This window comes from Sarcophilus harrisii, chromosome 5 (genome assembly GCF_902635505.1).
Source record: "Sarcophilus harrisii chromosome 5, mSarHar1.11, whole genome shotgun sequence".
NCBI classification, from domain to species: domain Eukaryota; kingdom Metazoa; phylum Chordata; class Mammalia; order Dasyuromorphia; family Dasyuridae; genus Sarcophilus; species Sarcophilus harrisii.
The window spans coordinates 186046697-186067095 of record NC_045430.1 but is presented as its reverse complement, the minus strand read 5'-3'; the positions used below and the strand labels follow the sequence as shown (position 1 = coordinate 186067095).

The 20399-nt window shown below is 36.4% G+C and overlaps 1 protein-coding gene across 1 annotated transcript in view; it reads left to right on the top strand.

The window, feature by feature from the left end:
• Nucleotides 1-19700, top strand: part of DGKI (diacylglycerol kinase iota) — a 552148-nt gene extending 532448 nt beyond the window's left edge. The window contains exons 32-34 of the mRNA XM_031939143.1: nucleotides 12867-12903; nucleotides 14833-14932; nucleotides 19584-19700. Coding sequence (XP_031795003.1) covers nucleotides 12867-12903; nucleotides 14833-14932; nucleotides 19584-19700 — 254 coding nt within the window. The remainder of the gene's footprint in view (nucleotides 1-12866; nucleotides 12904-14832; nucleotides 14933-19583) is intronic.
• The last annotated feature ends 699 nt before the right edge of the window (nucleotides 19701-20399 follow it).

Here is a 20399-nt window from a genome sequence, read left to right as displayed (position 1 = left end):
AAGAAAATAAAATTCAATCAAACAACCACCAAAAGAGTGAAATTGCTATATTGTGATCCACACTCAGTTCCCACAGTCCTCTCTCTTGTGTGTAGATGGCTCTCTTCATCACAAGATCATTGGAAGTGGTATGAATCATGTCATTGTTGAAAAGAGCCACTTCCATCAGAATTGATCATCTTATAATCTTCTTGTTGCCGTGTTCAATTGTCTCCTGGTTTTGCTCATTTCACTTAGCATCAGTTCATGTAAGTCTCTCCAGGACTCTCTGAAATCATCCTGCTGATCATTTCTTATAGAATAATAATATTCCATAAAATTCATATACCATAACTTATTCAACCATTCTCCAATGGATGAGCATCCATTCATTTTCCAGTTTCTTGCCACTATAGAAAGGACTGCCACAAACATTTTTGCACATGTGAGTCCCTTTCCTTCCTTTATGATCTCTTTGAGATATAAGCCCAACAAAAACACTGCTGGATCAAAGGGTAGGAACAGTTTTATATCCCTTTGGGCATAGTTCCAAATTGCTCTCCAGAATCGTTGCACCAGAATGGTTCACAACTCTACCAAAAGTGTACTAGTGTCCTAGTTTTCCCACATCCCCTCCAACATTCATCATTGTCTTTTCCCATCATCTTAGCCAATCTGAGAGATGTGTAGAAGTACCTCAGAGTTGTCTTAATTTGCATTTCTCTGATAAATAATGATTTAGAGTGCCTTTTCATATGACTAGAAATGGATTTAATTTCTTCATCTGAAAATTGTCTGTGACCATTTTCCAGCAATTTTCTAAGTGTACTATAGTGTACTTTCTTAATCCTATTCAATTCTAGGCCCACCTCATTGTCCATTGTCAGCGGATGTCCAAAATACACACACAACTAGCTCTCAGATTCATCTACTATGAATTCAAACTACCACCTACCAAACTACAAATTCAAACTACCATCCAAATTCATGTTATAGTCTGGGATTACCCCCACATCTCTGGATAGTATGTAATTTGTCAAGGCAAATAGGTACTACCATTGTTATTTTTTTCACTTGTAATATTGGTGTAAAAAAAGACTCACTTGATAAAAAATGTATTGCTAAATCTAGAGAAGACACAAAATGAGGCTGAGAGAGACAGAAACAGAAACAGACAGGATTGGAATATGTTAAATACACTGCATATTTTAATCTGGATTGGAGAACTCAGTGTGAGCATAGAATTAATGAGAACAAAACCTTGATTCCCATATGACCCAATTAGCACCATATCAAGAAAAACACTGTTCCCATGGCTATCAACCATACCCTGTGTTCCAGCCAGCCATCTCACTAATGTTAGTCTCATTGGTTACAAAAAGACTTGATAGAATGTGAATGGTGCAGCATAATTCACCGCCATTGTTCAAACAAACCAACTCAATATATCCCATGGACCAAAGTTAATTAATAAAAAGTGAAATGCGATCAGTGTTGATCTCAGATCCACATCCTGCCAAGTTGGTACATAATATCAGTTTCACCTTTAATGTCCATTTTACTCTGTCATTTTGTTCATGGAGCTGGATATGACAAAATCTGAATGTATAGATTCACCAGTATTTGATGTAAGTTCAAATTGACTCTTCACTTTCCATTAGGGTCTGTGAAGTAAAGTCTATATCATCTGTGGCTTTGGTAATAAATCACTGGAATCTCCTCCATGCCATCCCAAGTAAATTATTGTTCCCTCTGGGGAGGGCACAAATTGCCTAGAGCAAACCATTCTCCTTACACAGCAGGCACTCCTTAAATGCCATCTTATGATGAAATTAGCAGTTGTTTTCTAGATTAGATATTAGACAAAAGCTGTTCAATTTCTTGATTCCAGCAATGAAAATGGACTGTCTATTAAATAGCAGTCAGTAAGGCTATAAGATATGGATAGAGATTGAACTAATAATGGTGTAATGACCAAAGCTTTCCTTGACTTTGTGAAGAGCTTCCTTTCCCACTTTTCAATCTTACAACAGAAAATATACACTTTTAACAAATCTTATTTAATATACATGCATACTGAATCATATGCTGACATTAATATTATGTCCCAAGATAAATCGTTTAACCATTTAATACCACAGGCTTTTCTAAGGCTAAAGTTTCAGAGATTATGACAATTTGGAGGAAGTTCAACATTGATAGTTCACCAAAATGATGAGATTACTGAGTCACATTCTACACACACTCAAAAATATATATGCAAATTTAATCATTTAATTGAAATATGACTTGAAATTTGGGATAGAATCAAATTGGACAAAATAATTGAATGTTTTGCCTAATATACCTTAGAAAGAAGAAACAGATAAACAATGCAAAAGAAAAAAAGAAAATGGCATAGTTGGTACATTGGATCTGGAGTCAGAAGATATATATATATATATATATATATATATCCACTCTGCTAATTAATGCCCCGGTAACTTTGGATAAGTTCCTTGAAAACACCAAAAGACTCAGTTTCCACATATATGAAATTAAGGGATCAGAATAATACCCTTTATGATCCTTTGTAGCCATATTCTTCTGGAGCCACACAGTGAACTCTGACTCTTACAAAGGTTTTCTGATTTGACTTAAGTCACCATTATAGCTTAATATGGTCAGTATCCAAGGTGCATGTTGAGACTACCTGACTTTTTACAAAGACATCATTGATTATTGTAATATTAAGAATTTATCAGGGCCCTTTAGCAGTGAACAAATGACATGGCACCTGGTTCTAGCTTCAGCTACTTTTCATGCCTTTTTCATCATTACCACCCCAAGCCTCCTTGTCTCTCCTACCTCTCAATTGTGGTGTTTGTGGTTGGAGATTGTGGTCCCAATCAAAACTTCAGCTCACTAAAAATACGACTCCATTTCAAAAGGCAGAAATGAGAGATTAGTGACCCTCTTAGACTCAGTAATCAGTGATTAATTTCTCTTCCAAGGATTCTTTTAAACACCAGACTTTTGAGCAATGAGGCAAAGGGAGGGGGGCTCTGCACGGATTCCAGCTTGAAGGATGTAATACATTATAGGGAAGTCTATGAAATGTTGAATCTTTTTCTCCCTTCATCTTCTCTCAGACCTCTCTCATAGCCACAACCTGCTGCTTTCCTTTATGAATAACTCAAGTTTGGGTATTTGGAGGGCTGAAAAGGGAATCAAGGGAGAGGGGGAGTTAACAATTCCTCACAGACAGTGGTGAGAGACATTAAGGATGGAGAGTCATTCCAGCTGAGTTTACCCCCAGTGGTTCCTGCTTTTCAGCTCCTTTCAACCATATTTTCTACCCCCCTTTCCTCCTCCCCATTTGGCCCCTTTGAGAGACTTTTGTCTTGTTTTATTCTTTTACCTCCCCACACATTTTGTTCTTTTGTTTTTGTACCCCCCCTTCTTTACGCTCCCTGCTGTTTTCTGTGATAGAAATCTCACTCATGCATTTTCTTTTGGATTTCTATGGGGTTATTCTGTGGTCTTGTGCTGCCTTCAGTTTCTTTTTTCTTTCTCTCCCTCTTGTCCCTAAGAGAAACAGCCACCTTCCTGCTGGGACAGGATGACAGTGCTGTTAGCGTTCCCAGTGCCAGCTTTCCCCACATCTGTGCAGCTTTTGTCCCATGGCAGAGGGGGATTTGGAATGGTCGGGTGGCAGCGTCAGGGAGACTAATGGAAAATGAGGGCCAAAGGGAAGAAGGGGGCGGGAAGGTGGGAGGGGAAGCAGAGGGGATTTAGAGGAGTGGGTAGGAGACACAGGAGAAGCACACAACCCAGGACAGAGTTAAAGGGTCTTCACTACAAAGACTCAGAGTTCTGGTTTCACTGCAAGGAATCCAGCAGCCCAATGAATGCCCTCTTACAGGGCCTGTACAATTGCTACTAGATGGTGAAGCTATTTAAGGAGAAAAATTGATGTTTAGAATAATGCTGTCTTTATACTGGAAAAAAATTCTCTCAAAGGTATTGCTTTTTCCCTCAATGATTTTTTACCTGGATACCAATCTATTTTTATCCCATTTCACTTTGACCTCATTACCTTCCTTCCTTCCTTCATGATTCTTCCACTTTGTAGAGATCAATATCTTTGATCTTTAAAAAAAAACAAAACAAAACATGATATGGCTGTATAACAAGAGGACTGAATTACAAGGTCTCAGAGTGGAAAGCAACCTCAGTTTAACCTCTTTTTGAGCAATCTATCTCATAGCTTTTACAACAAAGAATTTTTAGGCCCCAAAATCAAAACCACCAGTGACTGGGAATCCATTACCTCCTTGAGTGATCCATCCCATCCTTGCAAAAACCCTAAATGATGTATTTCTTTTTATTAGGCTCTCCTTTGCCTCTCAGAAACTATCAACCAATGGTACACCTTTTGCACTCTTTGGCCTGTACTTTCTGCCAAATGACAGGTCATCACAAACTTGAAGACTGCCATCCTATGCTTCAAAGGCCTTATGTGCTTTGAGCTAAAAATTCTTTTTCTTTTCACTTGAAGTACCCATGGTCTAGTTTTCAGTCCCTCATCCTCCTCGCCATCTATATCCTTTGAGATCTTGAGAGATGCCATGTAGCATACTGGGCAGAGAGCTATAAATGGACTGAGGAAGCCCTGGCTTCAAACTCTGCCTGAGACATTAGAGGCCAGTTTCTCATCTACAAAGGTAGAGGTCTAGGACTCTGTGGCTTCTAACATCCCATTCCAGATGTAAAAATATAATCCTTAAGACAATTCAGTTTGTCATTATTGAAATATGATTCTTGGAAGTGACCTAGTACTCCGGGTGTGGTTTTATCAAGTTAGGTACATCAGGTGATCACTATCCTCATTCTGAAGACAGTGCTCCTCTTAATATAGTAGAAGATTATGTTCACTCAAATTTTGGTTGCCAAATAATGGCATCGGCTTGAATTGAGCCTTCTGATCTCTTAAATCTCAGCACTTTTTTGAAATAAATTGTTTATACTATCTTTCTCAGACTTAGATAATTAGTTTTTGATTACAAATGTATGACTTTATATTTATTATTAGTAAATGTAACCTTATCTGTTTAGACCCATCATTCTGTCCGGTAGAAGTTTAAATGGATTTTTAAAATCAAATTACATTCACGTAATTCAATTTAATTCAATGTATACTTATCAATTTCCTGCAGTGTACATGTGTTAGCAATGCATAAATAAAATGAGACATTCATTCATTAATTACCAAATATTTATTGAGCCTTTAATATGAATAAAGAGCTGTGCCAAATGCTGTGGAGGATTTAATGTTAAAAAGACTTTTTTGCAATTTAGGGTCTTACAATTTTGTCGGGGAGATAAAATATTCTCTTCCCAGATATCTTCATATCATATTGTTTTTGCTTCAGTCATCATCTTTAGGTCTAACAATTGTAATCTTGGACTCTGACAATGGGACCCTAGGCTCTGATAGGAGAACTAGGCCTCCACCCTACTTTCAAAAATCTCAATACCATACCATCTTCTTGTCTGTTTTTTCCAGATTCCCTTTTTATATATAGTTTTCCTTATTAGAATATAATTTCCTGTAAATTAAGACAACTCTGAGATAGCACTACACACCTGTCAGCTTGGCTAAGATGACAGGAAACGATAATGACCAATGTTGGAGGGAATGTGGGAAAATTGGGACACTGATATATTGTTGGTGGAACTGTGAACGGATCCAACTGTTCTGGAGAGCAGTTTGGAACTATGCTCAAAAAGTTATCAAATCATTGATCCAGCAGTGTTTCTACTGGGATCATATCACAGAGAGATCTTAAAGGAGGGAAAGGGACCCACATGTGTAAAAATGTTTGTGGCAGCCCTTTTTGTAGTAGCAGGAAACTGGAAAGTGAGTGGATGCCCATCCATTGGGGAATGGCTGAATAAGTTATGTTATATGAATGTTATGGAATATTATTGTTCTGTAAGAAACGACCACCAGGGCGATTTCAGAGAGGCTTGGAGAGACTTACATGAACTGATGCTGAGTGAAATGAGCAGAACCAGGAGATCATTATACACGGCAACAACAAGACTATACGATGATCAATTCTGATGGACGTGGCTCTCTTCAACAACGAGGTGATTCGGACCAGTTCCACTTGTTCAGTGATGAAGAGAGCCATCTACACCCAGAGAAAGAATCATGAGAACAGAGTGTGCAACACAACATAGCATCCTCACTCTCTCTGTTGTTATTTGCTTGCATTTTATTTCTTTCTCAGTTTTTTTTTTCTTCCTTCTTGATCTGATTTTTCTTGTGCAGCAAAATAACTGTATAAATATATATATACTTATATGGGATTTAACATGTATTTTAACATAAAAAATATAATTTCCATAAGAGCAAGTATCTTCTTCACTTGTAAGAACTTAACATCATTCCTGAGACATAAACAACTTAATAAATGCTCTCTGCCTCTTTCTTCATGCCTTTCTCCCTCAGTCTATTCCTTCCCCATTCTTCCCTGCCATTTCTACCTCTTGTCTCTCTGTCTTTGTTTCTATCTCTGTCTCTCTCTGTTTCTGTGTCTCTCTCTGTCTCTCTCTGTTTGTCTTTACATTTCTCTCTGTGTCTCTCTGAATAGCTACACTACAAGAATGTATGTTAAATCTCATCAGTGTTCTGTGCATTGACAAGAAAGAGTAGATTATTTCTGGGGCTGAGGTAACCAGGAAAGGATCAGAGAACATGGAAGATCTGTGCCTTCAAAGTCGTCTTTGCTTCTCAGATTAGATGATTTAGACAAGCCATCAGAGGATCCCAAGAGCATATGAAGAGTTAAAACCATCTTCTCTGTGCACAGACCAGCAGGGAAGTGATCTTTGTGCCCTATCTTTAACATAGGGCAAAAGCCCTGCTTTTAAATTTCATCCTTGCTCATTGATAATGATACATTTTGCCCTATACAAAGCCCTCTTCTTTCCATCCTTCTTCTCCCCCTCTTTCCTTTCTATTCTTGCTAAGAAAGAGTCATTTTGGGAGCAACTAGACAGATTATTGGTTCTGGAGACTGAGTTCAGATCCAGCATCAGGCACTGGACTTTGTGACCCTAGAAAAGTCTCTTAACTCTGATTGCCTCACCAAAAAAAAAAAAAGAAGAAGAAGAAGGAGGAGGAGGAGGAGGAGGAAGAAGAAGAAGAAGAAAGAAAGTCATTTTCTCTCCCCAAGAAGAATTGTTTTATTCATTTCTAATATTTTCACAACCGATTCTCTGTGCTATTGCTGATTGATCCATTCTTATTTAACCACTCATGTTTCTTCTTTGGCATATTTACTAAGAAGGGCCACCCAAACCATCTCTTTCCCATCTCAATTAGAAAAATCTCAACGTCCACTTTCATTTATATCATGGAGTATTAGAATGTCTCAAATTGGGACCCAGAATAAATCCATGAGTTTTTTAATGCCCAGAAAGTGAGGTAGGAGAAAAAAATGAAAAATAATTATTCAAATGTTAAGAGTACCCACTTGCCCAGTATCCAGTCAGAGAAGATGGAAGTTTAGAAAATCCTCTTGAACTTTTGCAATCCAAGCCAAGTTTTTGGCTAGGCTTATTCCCTTCCCAACACTGATCTTTTGATTTCTGCCTCTTTCCCTTGATGATCTGCCTTGTCTTGCATATTTCTACACACAGGGATATAAGGGTATTTTAAGAAAAAGTGTTATGTTAGAAATCTTAATCAGCCCTTGGTTCCATTCTTATTCAGCAAAAATTTTACTAGAGATACTAATCATTTCTGTTTTTTTCTCATTTCTGTTGAAGATGCTAAGGATGAAAGGGAGGTATTAGAAAAAAAAATAAGCATTTTATTGCAAAGAAAAGAAATCTCTCTCACAAATGATCAGAATGAACCTTCTCTTTGTTCCCTCTCCCCATTCCTTTCCTGTCTTGCCTCTCCCCAGCATCATACTACTGATACATTACACCAAGAAAATAATTTTGCAGGCTTTTTCCTCTTACTGGTGGGGAGACTTTAGAACTTGGCTTGTATGGCTTTGGCGATCTCACCAATTGAAACAGCCCCCACTGCCCCCAGTGATACAGCCAAATGAAGGAGGAAGCAGCTGCTTCAATAAGACATTGCTTCTGTTGCTCAAATATTTTTGCAATTAGCAGTAATGATGGGAACAGAACTACTGGAGAGATTGGATCACTTGTTTTTCTGCCTTTCCTTTCAGAGTGAATGGCTCCAGAGGTTAGCAGAGGGCGTCAGTGGCTCTTTAAAAGACTGTTGGACTTTGGAAACCTTCCTGCTCCTGGGTCTTGTTGAGGCTGCCCTGTCAAGAATGAATAGAATTAAAGTGGCTAGTTCTCAGGGACTTGTAATTTAAGGCACCAAGAGGCCTCATGCATAGTAGAGAGGAAAGGAGCCCGGTGGGGGGTTGAGGGGAAGCAGAGAGGGCAAGAGTAAGCTTTCTCTCAGGCTTCCTCCCCTTGCTGCTTATTGCCAACTGCCAAGATGAGGCCTTCATTATATGGGATAATCTTATTATTTGATGAATTTTTGTCAGTTCTAGCTCAGACATTTCTCTTGTGTCAGCATCCTCTGGTCCAGTTACATGGACAACACCCTAATTAGATCCTCATAACCTCTCACCTGAACTATTATAAAAGTTTTCTAACTTGTCTTCTTGGCTACAGGATCTCCTATTCATTATGTCTTTTATGATAGTTCAGGCAATATTCTTAATGTAGTAAAATCACATTATTCTTCTGCACAGAATCCATCATTGGTTCTCTTTCTGTTAACTGGATAAAATTCAGTATTAAAATATTTACTTAGGCTGGTATTCAATACCCCCTATAATCTAGGTCAGTGCAGTGGAGAGGGAATTGGTTTTGGAGTCTAAAGAACTATCTGACAAGATGAATAGTTAAAATCTGATTAGACCGAGGTCATTAATCCATGCATGAAGACTCCTGCTGTCTGCATATTTAAATTGTGATATTATCTATGTTTAATTGTATTTTTATTATTTTGTTAAATAACTTATTTTCATATGTACATAATTACACATGCATAATTGCATAATGTACATAAATACACATACATAATTAATTATTCAATTACATAGGGACAGCTAGGTGGCTGCAGTTCATAGAATGCTGGGCCAGGAAAATTGGGCAAGTCATTTATCTTTGCCTCAGTTTCTTTATCTGTAAAATGATCTAGAGAAGGAAATGGCAAAACATTCCAGTATTTTTGCCAAGAAAATTTCAAATGGAATCACGAATAATCAGACTTGACTAAAAAAGACTGGAGAAAAATTACATTTTGATCTAATTTGAGCAGCAGTCAGAAGTATTATGAGCCATGTGTGACTCACAGGCCATACATTTCTGAAGCAGGTAATCTCTAAGGTCCCTAAATCTTTGATTCTACTATTCCATCCTTCTCTCGCATGAACCTCTATTAGGCTTATTCATCTTATCTGAAATCATTTCCATTTGCCCTCATCTGATGAAAGTCAAGGAGCCACATGCTTTATTAACCTTTTCCTGATCTTCCTATCTGATAATTATGCCGCCTTCTTCAAATTTGTCATAGGATTCTTTGTCTCTCCTTTTTATGTAATCACATTCTATGTTGTATTATAGCTGTTTTTGAAAAATCTTATTTCCATATTAGATTGTAAGCTTAGGTCTGGGGTGTGTGTGTGTGTGTGTTTAATCTTTGTATTCTCATACTTCCCTAGTTTCTTGCATATAGTAGACACTTAACAAAAATTATTAAAATGAACTTAATATTAGATTAATCAATTTACTAATTTTAAGGCCTAATAGAAATATAATATGATTGAATAGAAAATCCTATTGATTCAAAGCATGAAGTACATGCAGACAGAATGGAGGAGATGTGACTAGAAGCAAGCAGTTCATGTACATAGGTCTTGGAGGGCAGGAATGAGGTGAGTTTAGGATGCTTTACTTTCCATTTTCTTAAGCAGGTTTTGGTAACTCTAGTAGTATTTCATGAGAACTTGGTCTTCGTGAAGACATATATAAAATCTTATGATTTTAGAGCCTTAAAGATCAATCATATAATTCAATTTCCTCATTTTATGTATGTGTACTTAGCCAGTGCAAGACAGTGGTGGAGTGAAATGTGCTTTATAGACAGAGGAGGGTACAAAACAAATAAAAACGAAGGATAGACGTAAATACCATGTGCTTTTTTGTTTTTGTAAAGGATCTAGTCTCTCTCTATATATATATATTACATATATGTATATATATATAATACTAAATGATTTATAAAGCAATGGCATAAAGATCCTTTGGAAGAAGAAATCACAATGGGCTAGATTGGCTTAAGAGTAGATGAGCAAGGTAAGTGTCAAAGTGGATAGAAGGGGAAATAAGGAAGACCTGAACTCAAGTATAACTCCAGACAGTTAGTAGCTATATGGCCCTGGGCGAGTATGTCACTTAACCTTCCTCATCCTCAATTTTTTCATTTGTAAAATGAGAGTAATTATAAGCACTATGTCTCGGGATTGTTATATCAAATAAGATAATATTTGTAAAGTGCTTTGCAAACCTTAAGATATTATGAAAATGTGAGCTATTGTTATTATTACTACCTCTAAGTATCATTGAAATCATCATTATATTAATAACAAATAGATAGGAAGAACACTAGGGAATGAAATGAGCAAATGAATGCAAATGATAAAGGATCAAGCATGGCTAGGATTTAGAAAGGAGAACAATTTGACCAGATCATACATTTCACATAGGAAAATAGGGAATGCCTCATATTGTTTTTAAAAGCACATTTTAAATGTTAAAAAAGTAAAAAAAAATATTTATCCTCTCTTAAAATTCCATTTTATTTTCTTCTATGTATTTTGGTCTTATTGATGGTCCTTTAGTTTTTACATGTTTAGAATTCTATCAATATTAACAACCTCTCCCCTGTACCCACTTTCAATAATAAAGTATAATTAAGCATAAGAATTTAAAACATTATCCATATTCAAAATTCATGTCTTATTCTGCAATGGTAGTTCATCACGAGACATGCAAGGTATGTTTTGTCAGCAGTATTCTTCTATTATGAACTGACTAATACCATTTTTAATTAATCAGAGTTTTCTTGTCTTTTAAAATTGTTTTTTTCTTTACATTAATTGTGATCATGTAACTTGTTCTTCTGGTTATTCTAATAGGTGCCAAGTTATACAGGTCTTCCTGATTTTATCTGGATCTCTCATTTTCATATTTTCTTAAAGTGTAATAAGATTCTATTATAGCAAATACCAAATTGGTCTGGCTATTCTGCAATTGATTCATATCTATTTTACATTTTCTAATTCTTTCCTATAACTCCAAAGTACTGATGTAAATCCTTTCTCTCTGTTTTCAGAATATGTATGTACTTCATAGTCCTATACTTGGTCCAAATATATGTTTTTTTTTTTAAAGAAAAAATTTACTATATTTCAGGAATTAGTCAAAGTGCTGAGGATACAAAGAGAGACATAAAATGTTCCTACCCACAAAAAGCTTATATTCTTATGAGGATGATAACATGTAAATGACTGTGTACAGGAGATGAATACAGAGTGGATGGAGGACAACTCAAGGTGAAAGCAATAGCAGCTGGGAGGTTCAAGGAAAGCCTCTTGCAGAAAGTGGGAGGAAGCCAGGGAACATGGATGTATATCTAAATTATTTTCTAGAAGATTTAGACCAATTGACAACTATACTCATAATGTGTATTTGATCTCCCAAAACCTTTCTCATAATAGCCGTTTCCCTCTTTGCCAATTTTGCCAATCTAATGAGTTAGAGATGGAAACTCAGACATATTTCAACTTTTATTATTGCTAATTTGAAATTTTTTATATGATTGTTGATAGCTTTCATTTCTTCATTTCTGAATTGTTTGTTCATATCCTTTTACAGTTATCTATTAGGGGACTGGTTCATGATTTTTTTTTTCCCTTTCCTGTGAAGTAAATTCATTTCCTTTTGTTCCAGTGTGCATAAAAATGGAGAGGAAGTGATCATGGAAGGAAGCCTCTGTAGAAAATATAGGGTTGCTATTATGCTTTCTATGATAAAATATTGCACATTCACGGAGGGCAAATATCAGAAAGAATTCTCCTTGCTATTAAGTATATCAAGACCTCACAGTCTCCATGGGAAAAGTTTATCTACAGTGTTTTCTATATCTTTCTCTGGGCGTTACTTTTCTTATTTGTAAATGAGGGGTTTGGGCTAAATGATTTCTGAAGGGTTTGGGCTAAATGATTTCTGAGGACTTAAGATCTAATAGTACACAGTATTATTATATTATTGCAGGGTTAGCTAATGGTGAGTTCAAAGTTTGCTATATAAGCCACCTAGGTCACACTGGTTTCCTCTCATCCTTGGATTCTCCCATTGCATTTATAAATGGAGTCATTAAATACTAATTATCAACTATTTCATATATATTAGTTTTGTAATATATATTATCTCACTATATATATATCTCACAATGATAATATATATTATACATATAATATATATTATCTCACAATATATATATCTCACAATGATTAGTGAGATCATTGGGAGAAGATATCATATTTTATACTTCTTTTATATAGCCCACAGATAAAATCAAGCTTGGAATTTAGTAGGAATTCAGTAAATATTTGTTGATTGATAGGGAAGGCAGATTTTGAGTATTCAGACTTTTTAATCTATTCTCCTCACTTCCTTCTAGTTTTCATTTGATTTTTCCAAGGAATTATATATTGGGAATTTCTATAATGTTACCTGCCTCTTGCTAATTCTTTTGACTTCTTCATGTAAATGTGTTGTTTCTTGTACAGGTCCTTCTGAATTATTGGATATGACAGACAGTGAAACGTAAGTACTTGTCCAGAATTTTATGACATTTGGGTTTCTTTTTGGAATATGGTTGGGAAAACGAAAGAGAGAAGAGTCTGTGGGATATTTAAATACTGGAGATACTTAGGGATACTTAGATACTGGATGACCTGGGTTTAAATTCCACCCTGATACTTATTAGTAATGTGGCCATGGGCAAACCATTTACTCTTTCTGTGGCTCAGACAATTCCCTAGGAGTTTTCTACTAAGCTGTGGATTCTACTAAGCATAAATATGTTATTAACAAATAAATATTAAATTTAAATATAAATTTTCAGTCAGTGGACTGAACTGACTAATACCATTTTTTGAAAGAAAAGAAAAACACCTACAGGAATAAGATACAGTTGAAAACAATGTATCTGGAGCAAGGTGAGATTTTCCCCTCCACGGTTAAAGTTCCTCATTGCTAATTTCTTCTCTTGATATGTGTTGGTGGAAAGACTTCCCATAAAATCACATCCAAAAAGTATCTGTGATATATACAGATTTCCTGATATATATGCACAATGATGTAGTGAAACACACAAAGAGAATATAGTATACAAAAAAGTTCATTAGACTAGGAATCAGATGTCACTCCTGGCTTATTTGTTAATCTTTTGGGGTCTGATACCTTGATATATCACATGATGTCCAGGTGAATGAACACCATATGTCCAACAGGGACAGAAACTTTCTGAGCAATGCTCTCTATAATTGAAATTCAATCCAGAAGAGTTCTTGCATCAAGAAATTAGGAAGAAATCTGAAATAAAAATGATGATCTAAACTAAAACATTATTTCATCGCTAGAAATATAAGGCAGGATGGATTTAAAGGAGCATATTCATCCTAGCAATCTCTGGGTCCTATAATTTGGATTCTCTCTCATAAACCTCCTCTGTCAGCCCACAAGCACCTAAAATTAGGATCAGTGAATCACAGAATTTTTAAAACTGGAAAAACCCTCAGAGATGTGCTTCAACATCTATATTTTAATAGACCAAAATTGTGGCATAATAAGAAAAAGCATTGGTCTTAGTCTTGGAAGCTGGAGTACTTAGGCTTGAAACCTTCCTGGAACATTCATTAGTAGAATGGCTCTGATGTATCATTCAACCTCTATGAGCCACAGTCGATTCATCTATAAAGTATGGGCATTTTATTATATTATTGTATAATATTATACACTCCTAGAGAGTTAGAGCTAGAAGGGACTTGAGAAACCATATCATCTAAATATCTTATTTTACAGATGAAGATGCTCAGAGAGGATAATGGATTTGTTTAAGTTCAGACAGCTATGAAAAGTTGGAGGTAGGGTTTGAACCTCTGATTCCTGACCTAGTGTTCTTTCCACTGGACTAAGCTACAGCTACTTCACATTCATAGAATATTCTGCAACTTTTCAGGTGCTTTCACATGCATTATATCATTGGCGCCTCCCCATATTATCTGCTGCTTACTGAGAAAGTCATTTCTTCCCATCGAGCCTCTCTTCCCTCATTTGTAAAATATCTTCTTTGAGATCTCTTCCATTTTTAAAGCTGTGATCCTCATTTTGTATATGAGAGAGATCTGGAGAAAGCAAGTATCTCTCCAAGGCAGTCCTAGATATCCAAGAAATTCTAGATTTGTCAGACCCAGTGCCCTTCAATCTAATTATCTCCCTACCCAATCCAATGACTTTCTACAATATGCTGCCTCCCTAGGAAGCATAAATACGTGTTATTAATAAATACACATTAAATTTATATATAAATTTTCAACCAGTGGACCAAACTGACCAATACCATTTTTTAAAAGAAAAAACTTTATACAGGAATAGGATACAATTGAGAACATTGTAATCTGGAGCAAGGTGGGATTTTCCTTTCCACAGTTAAAGTTCCTCACTGCCAATTTCTTTTCTGGTCTGATTTAGAGGAGAGACAGCATTGCATAAGGCTGCTTGCCAGCGGAACCGGGCTGTCTGCCAACTCCTGGTGGATGCAGGGGCATCTCTGAGAAAGAGGGATTCCAAGGTAACCTGATGAGTGAGTGGAAACATTCTCCTAGCTGGGCACGGCCACTGGCACCATAATCTTCAGTTGTGCACACAGCTAGGGTATCCTTTCTATGCCCATGGCAGTGCCTGGGGCTTTGGGAAAAAAAGGAGGAAAAAATAAAGTGCTTTATTTAGAGAAACAGCAATTTAAATCTATAACCACAAAGAAAGGGTGTGTGTTTGCATAGGTACATTTATAAATCTCCATGTGTGCCTGGCCTTATTTTGGCTAGTCTGTTACCTTGGCTGAGCCCTGGCAGCCAGACTGTGAGGGGAAAGATATCCAATGTCCAAGTATGGAAATGAGGGTCATTCTAGTGAGGTGATGGCATGGGTATGGAGTACTATTACCCTTCAGGGTTGTAGAAGGGAGCATGGGAAGGAAGACAGAGGAATGCGATTCATCATTCAGTCCAATATTTATGTGCTCCAGGGTTCATGGCAAAGAGTTACAAGAAGGAACATAGAATGTAAGTTCATTTAACATGCTTGTATAAGTAGCTACTATATGCAAAGCATTGTGCTATGGTTTGAAAAAAAATAATCTCTGCCCTGAAGGACTCTATATTTTACCCAGTTTTGTGGAGGGGGATAAAAAAATTGACATAGAGCAAATACAAAATAATTCATGAATGAGAACTGGGGTGGTATTGATGGTAGAAGAACATAATAACTGGAACAAAAGAATGGCCCAAACAATGAAAATCAATACTAAATAATAAATCCCTTTGTAGTAATTAAAAAGATTCAAGAGACATAATTTCTGGGTAATTTAATCACTTTATAAATAATGCCAGCATTTTAATAAAAGGATGGTAATTTAGCCATTTCTTTCTTAGATTGCAAACAATCATGGTGGGCTCATATATGCCCATTGGAAAGGGGGAGGGGGTGTTCCAGAGGTTAGCGATCAACTCTGATTGGTTAAAAATTAATGAAAGAACAAAAGCTGGACCTGAACTTTGATTATGTCATTTACTTCTAGGTTTGCTAGCCTTGGGCAGTCTATTCAAAGAATTGATTTTCACCAATCTGAGTGGAGTACAATAGCTGGGTCGCATAGGTGGGGTTTGGGCAGAAGAGAAGGTTAACTCAACCTTCAAAGACTGAGGTCCTAATAAAATGATAAAAGAAAAAGGGGAAAACCTGAATCTTTCCAAATCAATGATTAGCAGCTATTTTTTCACTTTGTATGTATGAAGTTAATTTTTTTCCCAAAATGCTTGATCATTTTTTATCTCTTGATTTCTACAAGTATTCTATGAGCTAGATAAGGTATATATTATCTCTATCTTACAGATGAGGAAAGTGAGACATAGATTGAATTTCCAAAAGCACATTTGTAATACACAATAGGTAGATGTGAGGCCAGAGACTAACTTTAGAAATTCCTAACTAACTTTCTAGATCCAGCAATAAGTGTAGGGGAAAGAATACTGGATCTGGGGTCAGAGGACCTAAGTTCAAATATTTATTACCTGTGTGTTGGTGGATAAGTCTTTGAACTTCAAATAATCACCTATAAAATGAATTTGTTGGATAGATGACCCTTCTACCTGTAACTCCATGATCTTCTAAAACTTTTAAGGGAACAAGTGAAGTTTTTGTTTGTATTGTGTTGTGTTTGTGAATATGGGGAAGATCTAAATATTAGGGCATTCAATGATGAAGAGAAATACTAGCATTCAGTAGCAAGCAGAGCACTGGTCATCTAATGAGACAGGTAGATAGTTGAGGGATAGTGTCAGTTTGTGAAGGAGTACTACTAACTTCCCCATTCTAAAAAATGTGTAGCAATAAAATAATGATATTGATTTTCTTATGTGGCTCAAACTATAAAGTCAACCTTATATATTGTAGAGGTGTATATGTGTGTGTGTGTGTGAGTGTGTATATATATATATATATATATATATATATGTACATATATATACATAACATAAAAATAATTTTACATATACTAAAATGTGAATGTGAACTCCTATTTTTCCTGTGGTAGGTGAAAGATGAAATGACCAAAGAAACAAAGGTTTGATTTATTAGGCAATATATATTAATTGGGATTAGATCTCTCCTTCAGTTTAGGATTGGATCCCCAGTACAGGAAGAGACATATTATTCTGCATTAAAAACAATCAAATAAGGCCAGTTAATTTAATAGAAAAATTAAATAGGATACTTTAGCTAACTTGATTTTTAATTGGAGGAAAGATTAGAGACTTTTCAAGTTGGAAGAGGGATAATTAATAGATACCATTCCTTGAAATCAGGAAAAGGTATCCCACTCACCTCAAGTGTCTGTGGTTAATCTGTATAGGTCTAATTTTCAGCTAATACATATGGAGTACTTGAAATGTATAATTGTGAGAAAACTCCTTGTATCAATCTTCAAGCCTTGTCTGGGTTTCAGGTCAACATAATTTAAGTCCTTAGTTAAAGGTTTCTAAGCAATATATAGGGGTGGTCTAGCTTCCCAGACATGCAGGACTAGGTTCAAATAATGCAATAAAGTTTTCTCACTGTTCCCACAATTGAATAAAGTTTTCTCACAGGACAGATATTGGACTGAACCCACGATTGAATAGACAGAGAACTGAGCTAGCTCCAGAGTTGAGTCACATGATGGAGTCAGTGTGGTTCACTCAATTCCCACTATCACTTACTTCCAATTCCCCCAATTCCTTCAGTATTTTTCTATAAATGTGTTTTTTTATATGTGCTGCTATTTTACTGAAAGGATAGCAAGAATAAGACATTCAGATGTGACCTTCATGACATCTTGTGAGTAGGAGTTACAAATGGCAGGGATGAAGAGTAAAAAAGGGAAGTTATATTAGAAACATGAGATTAAAGTATTATATGAGCTAGTTAAGGCTAGTTAAGAAGATTCTCAGTAGAATTGACCTAAAAGTTATGTACCCAGAAAAGGGAGACACAGCTTCAAGAAGAAGATGTGCTTGATAAAGGGGAACAACTGGAGTTTAAAGGGAGATAAAACCACCAAGGTGGGCTTCTAGTGGTTATAGGGAGAGAAGATTTGACATAGAACAAATAGGACTCATCAAAGAGACTCATCAATGAGTAAGCACATTTGGGATTTAGTTATTAGATAATAAAAAGAACAACCTAACAAAACTGAATTGAGCAAAGTACTGAAACTGTATCTTTGCCACCTAGCCCTATATACAGTTTGAATCTTAAGATTTCTCTGTGTCCACAGTGAAGGGATTCTGTACTCTGACAACTGGAGTGTGTCCTGTACTAAAGATATATTAAAAGGACACAGAAGCACTAAAGGAGAATTATGACCCTCCCAAGGATTTAGGCAAAAAAAAAAAATAAAAAAATAAAAAAAAAAGGAAAACCAAAGAGCTTTTTTTTTTTTTTTGGCTGCAGTGTAGACAGTAATAGTGAAAATGTGGAGGGGGCCCTTTGATTCGGGGTTATCCTGGGCCCATTTCATCTACATACCTTTAGCTGTTTAAATTTCTCATTACCATAAGAATGGGGTGGAGGGGGTAGGGGTGATGCAATGCCTGCAAGAACTAAACTTTATTGAAGGGAAGAGAATAATGAAGAGCTTGAAAGAGAAGATACTACATAAGGAAAATACATTTCTGAAAATTGTATACTTAAGCAAAGAGAGCATTAGACAATATTAAGGAAAAGGGTGAATTGGTTTCCATGGCTGCTCTTCATCTACTTTATGAGCCCTCCTACTCTATTTTGGTTCCAGTTTCTTTTATTTGAACTATGATATAGTTGGAAGAGCAATGCCTCCTTAGAGGCAAAGGAACTAGATTCTGCTTTGTCCCTCATTACTTGTATAACCACTACAAAGTTCTTACTTTTTCCATCTGTAAGTTAAGGGGGTTAGACTAGGTGCCCACAAAGGTACCTTCCAGATCTAGATCTATGATTCTGTTGTTTTCTCTATTTCTCTCTTTTACTGCTCACATTATTAGATAGATGCCCAGTGTTATTTGATTCAAGTGTTGTCTTCTGACCTTTGCTTCTTTTCTTCTCCATATGAAGCCATCAACACAAGTCAAAAAGCATTTATTAAGCACTTTCTATGTGCCAGGCAAATCATTTGTTCCCTCAGAGCTCTGTTATGTCACTAATTGGGTCTGATCGACCAAATTAAAATTAGGTGTTGATGGTAGATAATACCTCCCAGATAACAATCATATTCAGGGATTTTCATCCATTATTATGTTTCTTTTTAATAAAGGTTAAGGAAAATAAGTAAAAGAGAAAGGATAAATAACCCCCTACCAGCTGCTTCTTTTTGCTGTAGATTGTAAATACTCCCAGGCAACTAATGTTCTGCACTGGGAGCTCCATAGTCTTTTCTTGGAATTGACTTAAAAAATCCATCCAATTCAAGAACCAAGAGTATCTAAATGTGTTAGGAATATTCTAGAGAACTTTAAAATCATCAGAGAAAACTCCCATTCAGTCTTCTATGATCTCATTTATCCCCCTTAGCTTTTGTTTATTTCTTTGGAAAGCTGCTAACATTCATTTTCTGAGCAGCTACTGTATGTGAAGCTCTGTCCTTGGGTGTTCATCTGATATTCTACCTTTTGTCCTTGTGTCTTTTTCTTTCCATCTGTAACCTACAGGGCAAGACCCCTCAAGACAGAGCCCAGCAGGCTGGGGACCCAGATTTGGCTTCATACCTAGAAAGTCGTCAGAGCTACAAGATCCTTACCCATGAAGACCTAGAGACTGCAGTTTGACTCAGGTAGAAGGAAGAAGGGAACTCTAGTGAGAATATCGACGATGCCCCTTGGCAATCCGGCAACTCCTGTGGAAGAAACTGATGGAATCAAAGTGTCTATCTTTATCACTCAAGATATCTATCTGAGGACATGCCACCAGTTTCTAAGGGCTACTGAAATGCACCATGAAATACAGTAGCCCCAGGGAATGAGGAAGGATTCATGGAGGTTTGTGGAATACCTGGTCCACGAAATTTGATCCTTATTGCTTCCAGCAAGTAGCATGAACTTCTGTGTTCACCTGTATAATTTATTTTAAAGTCAGAAAGGATGTTCCTATAAATGGCACTGCTCCTCTTCCCCTTTTGCACAGAATGGTCCCCCACATCCACACAGCCCTACCACAACTATCTGTCAGTTGGTTTTAAATGGAAAGGATGTCTGTTCTCTTAACAGAAAAGCTTCACAGCTAATGTGGTTTCTGGAAGGACTTTCAAGGAGCCCACAAAGAAATGACTCTGCTTCAGTTTCCTATGACTAAATTCATCTAAAATATTTAGTGACTAGGGAGCATTCTCCCTTTTTTTTGCATGGGTTCCTCTCTTCCTTTTCCATCTTATGGGAACTGAGAAGTACCTCATGGATTGTGTCAATGGGTAGCAGAATTGGGTTCTGATAAATCTCTAAGCTAGAGTGAGGTAGCATGAAAATATGTCG